The sequence below is a fragment of the Phoenix dactylifera genome, chromosome 11 (assembly GCF_051530095.1).
Source record: "Phoenix dactylifera cultivar Ajwa chromosome 11, Ajwa_hap1_PhDact_Kaust_v1.1, whole genome shotgun sequence".
NCBI lineage: Eukaryota > Viridiplantae > Streptophyta > Magnoliopsida > Arecales > Arecaceae > Phoenix > Phoenix dactylifera.
This window is the reverse complement of record NC_143200.1, coordinates 22,511,785-22,524,299: the sequence shown is the minus strand read 5'-3', so window position 1 is coordinate 22,524,299 and position 12,515 is coordinate 22,511,785. Positions and strand designations below refer to the sequence as shown.

The 12,515-nt window shown below is 40.2% G+C and overlaps 1 protein-coding gene across 1 annotated transcript; it reads left to right on the top strand.

Annotated features, from left to right (window-relative positions):
- The first annotated feature begins 783 nt into the window (after positions 1 to 783).
- On the top strand, positions 784 to 12,362 carry LOC103706495 (uncharacterized). Its single transcript, XM_008790612.6, has 5 exons — positions 784 to 1,353; positions 3,254 to 3,410; positions 11,408 to 11,628; positions 11,817 to 11,990; positions 12,080 to 12,362. The coding sequence occupies exons 1-5, from the start codon at positions 1,087 to 1,089 to the stop codon at positions 12,164 to 12,166; spliced, it is 906 nt and encodes a 301-aa protein (XP_008788834.2). The 5' UTR covers positions 784 to 1,086; the 3' UTR covers positions 12,167 to 12,362.
- Positions 12,363 to 12,515: the final 153 nt, after the last annotated feature.

Here is a 12,515-nt window from a genome sequence, read left to right as displayed (position 1 = left end):
GTTTCCATTACCACCAACTCAGTGCTGTTAAAGCCACCTACTTAGCATCATTTCTGGTCCTTAGACAAGCCACCTTCTTTCCAACTCAAACCAGCAGTCCTCTCTCTCTATCTCTTTGTCTCTCTCTCTCTCTCTTCTGGGGCCAAGAGATTCTGAAGCATAGCAAGGGGCACTGGGGGGGTGGGGAGGGGAGGGGAGAGTAAGGGACACCGCGGGGGGTGGGGTGGGAAGGGCAGAGTAAGGGGCACCGCGGAGGCGGGGTGGGGATGGGAAGGGAAGAGAAAGGATAATAACGTCATTTTATATTTTTATTTTATTTTTAATTAATATAAATATGATTTTTTTTTTAATACCGTTAGAATAACTATTATATTAGGAATACTTGTACAATAATAGAATTTTACAAAGGGATACATGTAAATATTAATTTTAAAAGAGTATTCACGCAAAATTTGATATTTAAAAAGGTATCTATGCAAAAAATCCAATTTAAAATAAACATGAAGCCAAGCTATAATATGAATGCTCCTTATTTTTGTGCCTCTTAGATTAACAATCATCAAATAAAAGTATTCCCAGGTTCCTCTGAAATTCCTAAAATCGTAAGTATTTTTCACATGTAAAGAATATTTGCCTTGGTTGGAGATGAAGGCTGGCTCCATCTCCCGACTCTACCCAAACCACAATGGTGAGATTCAACTCACCAGGCATGCAAAGGAAACACAACCTATTGCCCATGCGCTCGCCGCCTTTAAAGGACATCCGCCCCTTTCCCTTCTTGGCCTCTTTAAATATTCAAATGACGTCCCTTTACCCCAAGCAAAGCGCCTGTCCGAACCGTCGCGGAAGAAAAGAACCCCCACTGCCCCTCTCGTTCTTCTTCTCCACCGCACCGAGCCCCCCAATCTCCCCGGCCGCCCGCAACGTGGATCGATCAGGAGAGTCTCGCAGAAGGGTTACGACCGAGATCGCCGCCGCTGGATGGGAGGAGCGGCATAGGGACGAGCAGGAGGAGGAGGCGGCCGCGGCGAGCAAAGGGATCGGCCCCGAGGAGGACTGCCAGGCCGAGGCCAGGAGGAGACCATCATGTCTGCCCTAGTCTGCGGGAAGAGGTCTTCTTCCGTCTTCGAGGAGCTTCTCCACACCCCTCCCCCCGCCTCCAAGAGGACCCGCTGCTCAGCCGGCGCCTCCTCTCCCACCGCCATCCTTCTCTCCCCGGCCCGGCCCTCTTCCGCCTCCAGCTCCCCGGCGTTCGATCGGAACGACGACAACAACAACAGCAGCGGCAGCGGTAAACAATATTCGCCTCATCTCGCCCACCTGCGATCCCTCTTCCCTGACATGGACCCACAGGTTCGAAACCTCTTCTCTCCCTTTTTTTTTCCATTATGGTGTTCTTTTCTCTGAAAACGATCTCTTCTGTGGCTGTTGCGTTCTAGACGTTTTTGTTATGTATGGAAGATGGTCACTTCTCTGTGATTCATGTGGAAAAACGAAATCGTTTATGATTTTTTATGGAATTGAGAATGATTCGATGCTGATAAGCTTATCCTGCACTCTAGTTATAGTAAATTTGGTTCAGCACTCTAGTTCAAGTATGTTCGATTCGTGAAATAATCATGCATGCATGAAATATATTGATTGATTTAAGTAAATCTTTTTCTTTTAGCTTTTTTTTTAAAGAACTTATTTGCGTCATTTTTCTTATGCTTCCATGGGCCCATGCACTGCTGCTATTTGCTGACTGGTTTTGGTTCGTTTTGTTGATTTTGTTGTTTTGAGTTGCTAGTTGCTAAAAAATTGCTGCTGGAAAAATTGAAACAAGGCGTACAGATTGAAGGAAAGATACTAGCATTGTGATGTGTGCTTTTATGTCAGCTGGTTCAAAAGGAAGAACAGAAAAAAAAAAGAGAAAATGAATAATTTGTAGACCCTTTGAAAGAGATTTTATGTCTTTTATCATCTGCTATTGTGTTTGTTTGTTTTATTTCGTTTGATTGCTGACCTATTTTCAAGTGGCACATGCTGATTGCTGATGAATAAATTATATTGATATTTTACATTTTAGATTGTAAAAAAGAATAATTGTAAGGTATCATTTGGGTTTACATTAGAGAAAGGACAGCCGTATTATATTCCAAGTTTGGTAGATGTTGAGCTCTTTAAAAATGTAGAGATTAATAGATTTAAATATACAGCCAGCAAGATCAACTGGAAAGGCATATTCATTTCTGGTCTGTTTGCTGCTGTATGACCTCTATGTTTACATGGAACATTTGTATTCTTTTCCTTTTTCTTGTCTATTTTTAGTTTAAATAGAACAATGTGAAGGCATGATCAATCATTTCATATAAATGATGGAAGAAGTATCCATGTCAAATACTTGGGAAACACCTCCCAAGGTTTGAACATGGAATGTCCTCTCAATGGAAGAAGGGTGCATTTCCAGTATAGCCTTCTTTGCCTTCTCTCATTTTCAATTAATATTAACTTCTCATGATTATGGTTCAGGGAAAGGGAAGATTTATAGTTGACTGTTGGAATCAATGGAACATTTAATTGGTGATGGGAACGCAACATCTTTTATTCTCCTTTTTTCCATTCTTCATTTTTTTAAGTTTCCTTTTAAAGAAGTTGTTTTGTCGTTAGGTCAGAGAACATTAATGGTCAGTTAATGAAACACTACCACCTGTTTAGCGGACTTAATACGCGTGTACGCTCATATGGGATTCATTGAATCTTTTTTGTAGACAATTGTCGGTAAACCCCTGTTCCTCCCCCTCCTCCTCCCTTCTTCCCCCTCTCCCCCCTACCTCTTCCCCCCCTTTCTAGGGCAGTTAGAGATTAGCTTGCTTTCAAACAGTCATCTTGCGTGTTCTATCTATCATATCGAGGAAAATGTTCAAGCATGAAATCCAGGTCCGTTGGTTGCGAATTTTAGTCATTCTTTATTTATAAGATGCTTGGTTTTGTGAAAATCAATTTGAAATACATCCTGAAGCGGCTAACGGCAGTTCTTTTCATTTTTGGTGATTTAAACATTTGATTTTGGTAGCTTACAGCTAGTATGTGTGTGATTCCGTTGCACATAGTTTTTGCCTATTTAAGCTTGAACATTTTCTTGACAATTTTAGATGCTTGTTAATGTGAATCAGATCAAGTTTCTTTCCGATTCGATAGACAAGTCATAAAATTAGATTAATGCCTTATGATGTCTGTGTTTAGCTAATAAGCGGTGATGAAATTATTACAGTTTCTTGAAAGGGCACTTGAAGCATCTGGAAATGATCTGGATTCTACCATAAAGAGCTTAAATGATCTCCATCTGGAGTCAACAGATATCAACTTTGATTCTGCTGCGAGCAAACCTGAAAGTGGAATTGAAACGAATGTTCATGTTTCAACTGAAGGTATGCGTGCATTCAGATACTCAGGCGCTCATGTGGCATAGTTTTTTTGGGTCAATTAAAATGTATATGGTTTACATTATTTTTCTTTTTGTACACCATATTGGTCTTTTTTTCCCCTCCACATATTTTGATTGTTGCAGGTCATGGCTTTTACCTTTAGCATCTATCTGGATTGTAGAAGTAATACAATCTTCCTTTCCCCTGTATTGATCATGTCTTATTTTTAGATAGTAGTATTTTGTCTAAAGTAGTGCAATAGCAGAATTGTTTGAAAATTCTTTTGAGTCTACCTGCTTCTATTTTCTTATTAGATTTTTTTTTTCAATGACTTATCACTATGTAGCAGTAATATTGAGTTAGAACTTAAATATTCATAATCTGTTGGATGCATTTATTTATGTATTTTATTTTTTATATGGACCTTGTTCTCTGCAAGGGAGAAGGATTATTGAATTATTGAATATTTCCGTGCAGTTTTTGTTTTTAAGTTCGATCTGAATCTCAATTTCTAAAGGAACATAACTGTGAGTTGGAACACAGCATTCAACTAGATCGACTTCCTTTCCGATCTCTTTCTCAGCTCTAATTCTGAATCTGATCTTGAAAACCAGTTTATAATTTTTATTTCATTTGTAATTTTGATGCTAACATTTCTGTCTCAATATTGAAATAATCAACTCTCATGTACTGTAAATTTCTCGGTTGAGATATGGAGCTAAGAATTACCTTTTTTCGCTTGATGTATGAATTTTGTTAACTGTTTTCATGGATGATGAAATTTAGTAAGATTGATTTTATCAATGAACAATATCAAGATCATTCCACATCATGTTAGCATGGTTCCTTTCTTTAGTTTGGAGTTTGAAAATTTACTTTTCTTTAGGTAGATAAGGTGGTTGCTTCAGGTGAGATCCATTGTGGATCTAACTTTCCATATCCTTGTTAAACTCAGGTGGTTTAGGGCTGAGAACCGTAGCTTAGTTCTTTAATCCTAGTCATGGCCCCAGTCATGACTTTAGCACTTGTTAAAACTTTCATCCTAATCTTTATCCATTTCTACTGCTATCAAAATCTCAATGCTAAATGTACACTTTAAGATTAGATCCGATCCATCTCATAGGAGACAAGATCCAATTGGAAACATAAATTGCTGCTCTGGTCTTGATTTCTACTTTATAATATTTAACTTTTATCCATGGTATGCTGAATCTTGGCCCGTACCGGCCAGTTCAGCCTGTACTGGACCGGTCTGGTCCCTGTACAGTCCGGTATGGCAGTGGAAAATAGTTTCGGCAAGGGGCCGAAACCGACAGGTACGGATGCATACTAGTGCGAACCGGACTGATTCACATCGGTATAAGGCTGGTACTGGATAGTACCGGTGCGAATCGGACCAGTTCGCATCGATACGAGTTCGGTATGCCACTGTATCGCGGGTTGTGGCCTATTTGACCACATTGCGTGCATTGTGGCCTATTTGACTATATCAAGCGCGCGTTGTGTTTTTGACATGATGACGATGATCCTATGATCGGCTGGCTTGTGGGCCAACAGCAGAAACCGGAGCTTAAGCCAAAATCATCTTCACGACCGGCCAACTTCATAGCCAGCGAGACTAGCGTCGATCCAGAGCAATGGGTTGGGCGCAATATTTCACGCACTCCAATAGTTGATCAGCCGCAGCCACAGGGAACCAATCACCACATGACTGGTACGAAACACCCTTTTAGAGAAATGATCGAAGATGCTCAGACGAGGACAATACAGTACCCAATCGACTCACTCAAGAGGGCGACATAGCCAGACAGGGAGCGACACGAAGAGTAAGAAGGCAGCTGCCCAGCAAACCAAAAAAAACAAAGGGCCCCAATGAAGTGTCGAGGAGGAGACCTGGAGCAGCAACGATGACGATTCTAGTGGTGATGGATCTGCTAGCCATGAAGGGAGTGGAGGACAGTATGATACTGCTTATGAGACACAGTTGGAGGCTGGTCTTCGATACACCGGTGAGTCCCAGTTTACGCATGCTATACAGGATAGGAACCACGGTAGGCCATCTGATAGAGCTCGTGAGGATACCATTGCATATAGAAGACGGGCTCCTCGAGGTCGTTCAGGAGAATAGGATGCAACTGCAGATGACCTCGCATGTGGAGTAGGATCTATAGACGTATTAGGTTTCGAGTCATATACTGAATTTTATTTTCCGCAGCGTCAGATAGCCCATGACCTATACGGATACGGATATGAATTGGTGCGTCGGAGGCATCTTCTGGTGGCTACTATCCTACGCAGCCTGGAGCATCTCACGAGTCGGATTTTGCTACCGCTATATTCGGACGGGCTCCTTTACAGTCAGAAGATACCTCTCAGAGCCAGAGCTTGAGCGAGAGATCTGAGAGTTCTTATAACTCGGCGTACACTCCTGAGATAAGCAGACAAGACTACAACGCTACTTGGGTAGAGGGATGGATTGATCTGCCTGCTTCTGACTATATTTATGATCCGGATATCTACGAGAGCCATCGCCGCTCATCCCGATTTTAGATATCTGAGAGTATTTTAAAAGTATGTAATTAAATGTATCTTGATTTGAAGATATTTTATGTTGTTCATTTTATGATTTGTATTATTTGAAATTGGTAGTAATAAGCTGCATCATCTAGCTTAAACCCTGAACATAGTAACTATAAAAAAAATCAAAAAATAACACAAAAATATCAAATTAAACTTAAATTCATAGAAAAAGATCCAAAGAGAGAACTTCTAAAAAAAAATCGTGCGGTAGCCGAACCCGCCCGAACCTGTGGTACCGGTTCGGTATGTCCCGAACCAGTACCGAACCGGTCCGGTAGGCCATCGGTACGCCTACTGGTACCGGTTCGGCGAACCATGCTTTCATCCAAGATCACATCTTGATCCGAACTTTTTATTTCTTTGATTTCAATCATTATTTGACGTGGCTCACAAAAACTCAAACAATCTCTGCTGTTTTTTGCCTTCAATTCTAAACTAGGGAGAGAGGATAATACAAAAGAATCTGAACTTGTAGACAAATCACGTAAGAAAAAAAGGTTATATGCTGTGAATGGAAGAAGTGGTAACTCTTCTGACGTGCAGTCCATTGTTCTTGGGAAGATATGGATTGGAGTCCGGAAATCCTACTACGTATCTTTGAATACCAAGAGCTTAGTTGGTAAAGAATGACAAGGAATACAACTTTTGTGGCAAATAATGGATGCCTAAATCTCATCTAGGAAGATAATGGAGTGTGATATCTTAGTCTGGCCGATGGTATGCCATACCGTATCGAATCGGACGGCACCGGACGTACCGTACCGTACCGGTTTGGTACGGGTATGGCCGTATGGGTGGTCGGTACGCCAAAAAAATTTCATACTGTACCGATACTATGCTAGTGTGGCATTGGTACGGGTCTGGTATCGGTACGGCGAACCTCGGTCTGGCTAAATGATTCATGCTGTTTGTGATTTAGTTAGTGAAGGCTCTAGGTCATGAAGTTTGTGTTGCTCTAGAAGGAAATAGAATCTTTGGTCTTAATGTGGCTTCTGAATTATATTCATATGTTCTTAGTTTGCCTCCATCTATTTGGCCATTTACATGAGATCTGAATTCAGCAAGTTTATTATGCAAATTTGCCATAGCTATGCTACTTTTACTCTTGAGGCATGTGCTTTTCCATATGGCCAACCTTATTCCTGATTGTGTGTGTATATGTCTTAGTTATGCCTTGTTGTGTTTTAGACTGTGCGACTGACTGTATCCTCTTTAGTGATCTAGATTTACTAAAACTTGCAATCCTTGTTCATCTATGATTGTATTTACATGTGTTGAAACCTCAATCTGGTTGTCCATTCTTAACGTAGTTCTAGTCATCAATGAAACAGGGTTGTCATCACATGATATTTTTAACTTACAATTACTATAACTTTTAGTAAATCTATAGATCTGTCTACGATGTTTAATGTGCCTGGCTTCTTTTCATGTCTAGTTAAACAAGGCTCTCGATTAAATGTATTTGGATGTTGAACTATAAAGTTGCATAACTATTGCTCTGCCTTCTGCTTAAAGGCAAAGTTTGAGCAAGTATCTTCATGTTCTAGTCTAATGTTTAGGGAGAGCATCCTCCTTGTGAAAGGAAGTTGGCATCTTTACTATTCAAGTTTTGTTAGTTGAAACCAACTTTAGTGTTTATCTTATTTTTTTCAGTGGTTGTTTCGTGAGTTCTATTACAACAGAGCATTGGAAACATGAAACTGTTTTGAATTTTATGATGGGTTAGTTTTTCCAAAACAGTTTTTCTAAGAGGCTACCAAACTCTTGTTTTTCATCAGTTTTAATTATGAGGATCAGAAGGATGAGAGAGACTCATGGTATGCTGTACCGGTCGGTACCGGACGTACCGTACCCGTACTGATGGGTACCGGTATCGGTACGCTAATGTCGGTTACGCCTGGCGTACCGCATACCATACCGTACCGACATTCGGTATGCCTATACTAGTGCGGCACCGGTATGGGGTTCGGTACCGATACGGTGAACCTTGGATGAGACACTTTTTACATAAAACTTTTTCCCTTTTGAATTTCATGATATGTTAGTTTTTGCAAAACAGTTTTTCTGAGAGGCAACACTCATGTTTTGTAAATGTCATCTATTTTAGGTTGTGGAAACATGTTCTGATTACACTTGACAACCAGACTGCTGCTTAATTTTTATAAGGCTGACATTACTTATCAAGAAAAGTTTTTTTGTATATAGAGACATTCTCTGTGATATGAGCGAAAGGAAAGCATAAGCAAAAATCTGAATAAAGCTAAGGGAATATTGAACCAAATGTATAGAACCAATAGGGTTGGGAGGGTTATATGGAACCAAATGTATGGTTCGAACCAAGGTCCGCCGTACCGGTCCGGATCGGCGTACCGGTGGCCGGCCGGACCGGTACGGTACCGGTCCGGACCGGTACCGTACCGGTCCCGACCACTTTCTTTCCCATAAAAAAAAAAAAAAAGCTGTGGCCTCGGCCACAGCTTTCTTCCTTAAAACCACGGCGAGCGCGTGGTTTTTAAAACCACGCGCCACGCGGTGGTTTAAAAACCACAGCGCGTGGCGCTGTGGTTCCCAAAAAAAAAAAAAAAAACGGCTTTTTTTTTGTTTTTGAAAGAAGTGGCCCACGGGCCACTTCTTCCTTGAAACCACGCGTGGCGCGTGGTTTTTGAAACCACGCGCCACGCGGTGGTTTTAGAAACCACAGCGAGGCGCTGTGGTTCCCCCCCCCCCAAAAAAAAAAAACACCGTACCGGTGCGAACCGGCCGGTTCGCACCGGTACGAGGCCGGTACCAAGCGGTACCGGCCGGTATCGGCCGGTACGGTCTCCGTACCGGCCGGTTCGCAGAAGAAAACCGGAAAATACCGGTTTTCATCTGTGTCCGGTATCGGTCAGGGACCGGACCGGTACGGCATTCCTTGGTTCGAACTATGCGGTAGCCGACTGGTCTGATTCGGTACGCCCTGAACCGGCTAGTCCAGCATAGTTCAGTCTTTCACGATAGTCTCTTTTTTTGACATGCTTGCATATCCCTACCTTTTAACCACCACTACGAATCTGGGTGTTCTAGCTGTATGGAATTCTTACATAACATTCAGGGTTTGAGACCAAGGATCCACAGCCCGATGCTGTATCATTCTATCAAGATAATAGTACCTGGGATGTCCCCTGAACACTAATTCATCATGAACTGGGATGACCCTAGTGTCCTAGGTGGTACTAGCTAGGACGGACCATGATGCATTGGGGCAGTTGCATCCCAACACTTGGGACAACCTATCATTTCAGGTTACAATTTATTTCTTCCTCATTCTTATTGTAAATGGTTGCACCTATCTGTGGCAACCTGTCCTAGAACCGTATGGACCTAGGACTAGATGGGGGTGGCTAGAGACTAATCCTTGCTTGAGACATATACTATCTATTCTTGCAGGTGCTCTAGATACTTTTATGTGAATATCCATCAATTTCACCCTATTTGGTTATCAGGATTGATGAGGAGAGCACCTAATGGAGGTATCGGTCCATTTGATGATCAGGAGACTGATTGGATTCTATTGTTTTTGTCATTCAAAGTTTCTAGCCCAACCCATCCTGATCTTCTCCTCTTTTTTCTTTTATATTTAAAGCACTGAAAAGTCCAGCTTTTATGAATGAAGGTGAGTTGGAGAACCTTGTTTAGGAGAACAAGATTCATTCATTGCTTATTATAGGAGCTTGTTATGTAGGTTAATCTACCAAAATTATTATGTTATCATGCAGAGATGCTTATCAAAGCTAAATCTTAGTGCATTTTTTGAGTAATAAAACACTTTTTACATTTTTGATACATAATAAAAGAAAAATATTAGAATTAGGATAAACCCAAAGTAAGAGCCAGACCATAGCATGATCAATCTAGGGGAAACAGCAGAGATCAAAGTGACAAGCTAAATACTGACTTAAACTAACTTTAAGAAATAGTAATTTTCTGACATTGTGTGCTACTGGTATAGTGCTGAAGCATATGCTACTCTTTCTGCTCTTGTTTTTGAAGTGGCGTGTTTTGCAAATCTGGCCAGCTATGTCTGGCATGAGAGATCAATATTGGATGGTTGGATTTTGGACATTGAACTTTTAATAGTGTGGTCTTTCTGCTCATGTTTTTAATTGGCGTATTTTACAAATTATGCCAGCTAAATTTGTGGCATACAAGATCAGTTTTGGATGAGTGAGTTGTGGAATTTGAAATTTCAGTAGTATGATCTCTACTCACGGGTACAGAACATCCAAGAAACAAGTTAATTATGAGAAACTGAAATTAGTGACATTTTGTTTGATGCAAGCCAACCATTATGGTTTTTCTTAGTACGGGTGGCTGCCTGAAGTTTTCCTTTAATACTAAAATTATCATGTAGAAGAACGACAATTTAATCTTATTTTCCTTTTGCTTCATATAATTAAGGGATAATTCTCTTTCAGTTATTTATATATTTTTTATGTATATATGGCTAAACCTGTGTTTCACATCTTGTTTTGTTAGGTTGATAAACATCTAAATGCTCTAGATGTTTGAATATTTTACTGTTTATGCTTGAATTTTTAGTTGTAAAGAGCCAAAATAGAATCAATTGCTGGAATGCTGCATTTTGGTGCACTTAATAGTATAAAGCAATATGCTTCCTTTTTCATTTGTTTTAGGTCTATTTTTTGGCATTTCTAGAACTTGTGATAATGAAAATGATGGTTTCGTGCAGAATATACATGTTTGTTTTAAACCTTTGATATCTCTGACTTTTTTCTTGATTTTTTAAACATTTTTAAAGAAAGTATAATTACATGAAATAGTTGTATCTAGAAATTGATGGTCACATATTCTTATGTTCTTTCTTATATTTATTAATTAAACACTAGAATATGCTGTCAAAAGCCAAATGTCATTGTGTTTAACTTATTTATTAATGCCTTCAAGGTTATGTGCTTGCAAATTTTTTTTCAATTTAAGCCTTTTGGAAGTTCTGTGCTTTCTCTACTTGTTCTTACATATGAACGACTCTTATCTTCTTGTACTGCTATATGCTGATTTAACCTTTTTCCTTCCATAATGTTGCTAGGAAAGAAACTGTAAAAGCCTAATTTCACAAATTATTTCCTTGAGTAATGCTGTTATTTTCTTAAGTTTTAAATGTTTAGATAGATTTTTGGTGTGTTCTGAACAATGGCAACTCCTAAGAGAGGATAATACCATACTTGTTTTTTGATACCATGCCATATAATTAGATTATCCTGGAAGGTCATGTTATAGGTCCTGATCTTTGATGGGCATGTTGTATATGATTACCTAGAAATTGCAAATATGATCTTGTCAATCACTGTGCTACCAGGCCAATACCCCGAAAAAATGGAAGATATATTCATCCTACATGGACTTGAGAAATTTTGTAGGTATCATGGACAACAATGGTGCAGAAGAAGCTGCTGAAAATCCACATGGTGCAGCGTGTCTTCCCACTGATGGCTCTGAATGGGTTGAGCTGTTTGTGAGAGAAATGACGAATGCCACTGACATGGACGATGCAAGGGCTCGTGCCTCCAGAGTGCTGGAAGTTCTGGAGAAGTCCATTGTCACTCGTGCTAGTGCTGAAGCAATGCAAAACTTTCACAAGGTATCTTATGCTTCTTTATAGCAAGTATGACATTGCAGTTGCAAAAAGAATGGAGGCATGACATTTATGATTTTTGCTATAGTCGATATATTTCTTTTTTTGGATGTCTAAAATACCTTTTCATCAAACTGAGGAACTCTTATAGTTATGATCAGTTTGCTTCTGAAAACTTCTTGTATGTGAAATAGGAAAATGTGATGCTGAAGGAACAAGTTGAAGTCCTGCTTAGGGAGAACACTGTTCTGAAGCGAGCTGTGGCAATCCAGCATGAACGCCAGAAAGAGTACGACGATAGAAGCCAAGAGCTGCAGCATCTGAAACAGCTGGTGTCCCAGTATCAAGAGCAGTTGAGAACACTAGAGGTAGGCAAGTCCGCCGTTCATCTGGATGTGCTTCTTTTGCCTCAAGAAAGCCCTTCCGTGAATTCATTTGCTCTCTTGTTGCATGGCAGGTCAATAACTATGCACTTACAATGCATCTCAGACAGGCTCAGCAAAGCAGCTCTATTCCAGGACGCTTCCATCCTGATGTCTTTTAAGATGGATGAGTTGCCTGCCTGCCCTTTCCCCCAGGATTTACAGTTTATCGTAGTCTGCTTACTCTTCTGTCAAAAATAAGTTGCCACCTTTTGTGTGCAACGATATCAGCATACATATAGCTATTATATCAACATATTTAGAACCTTCTGTGGTTTTTTTTTTCCAAATACAATTAAAAGATATTTAACTCTGTCATCGTCACTGTTGCAAAGTTGCATCAATGGTGGGTTAGATCTCATGGCAGGAAGAGGAGCTCCATTCTTTTTTGTAGCAGTTAGAAGTAACTCATCAATAAGTTGCATCAAAGTAATTATGGACCCTTTTTAGACCCGAAATATTTTCAGCCGT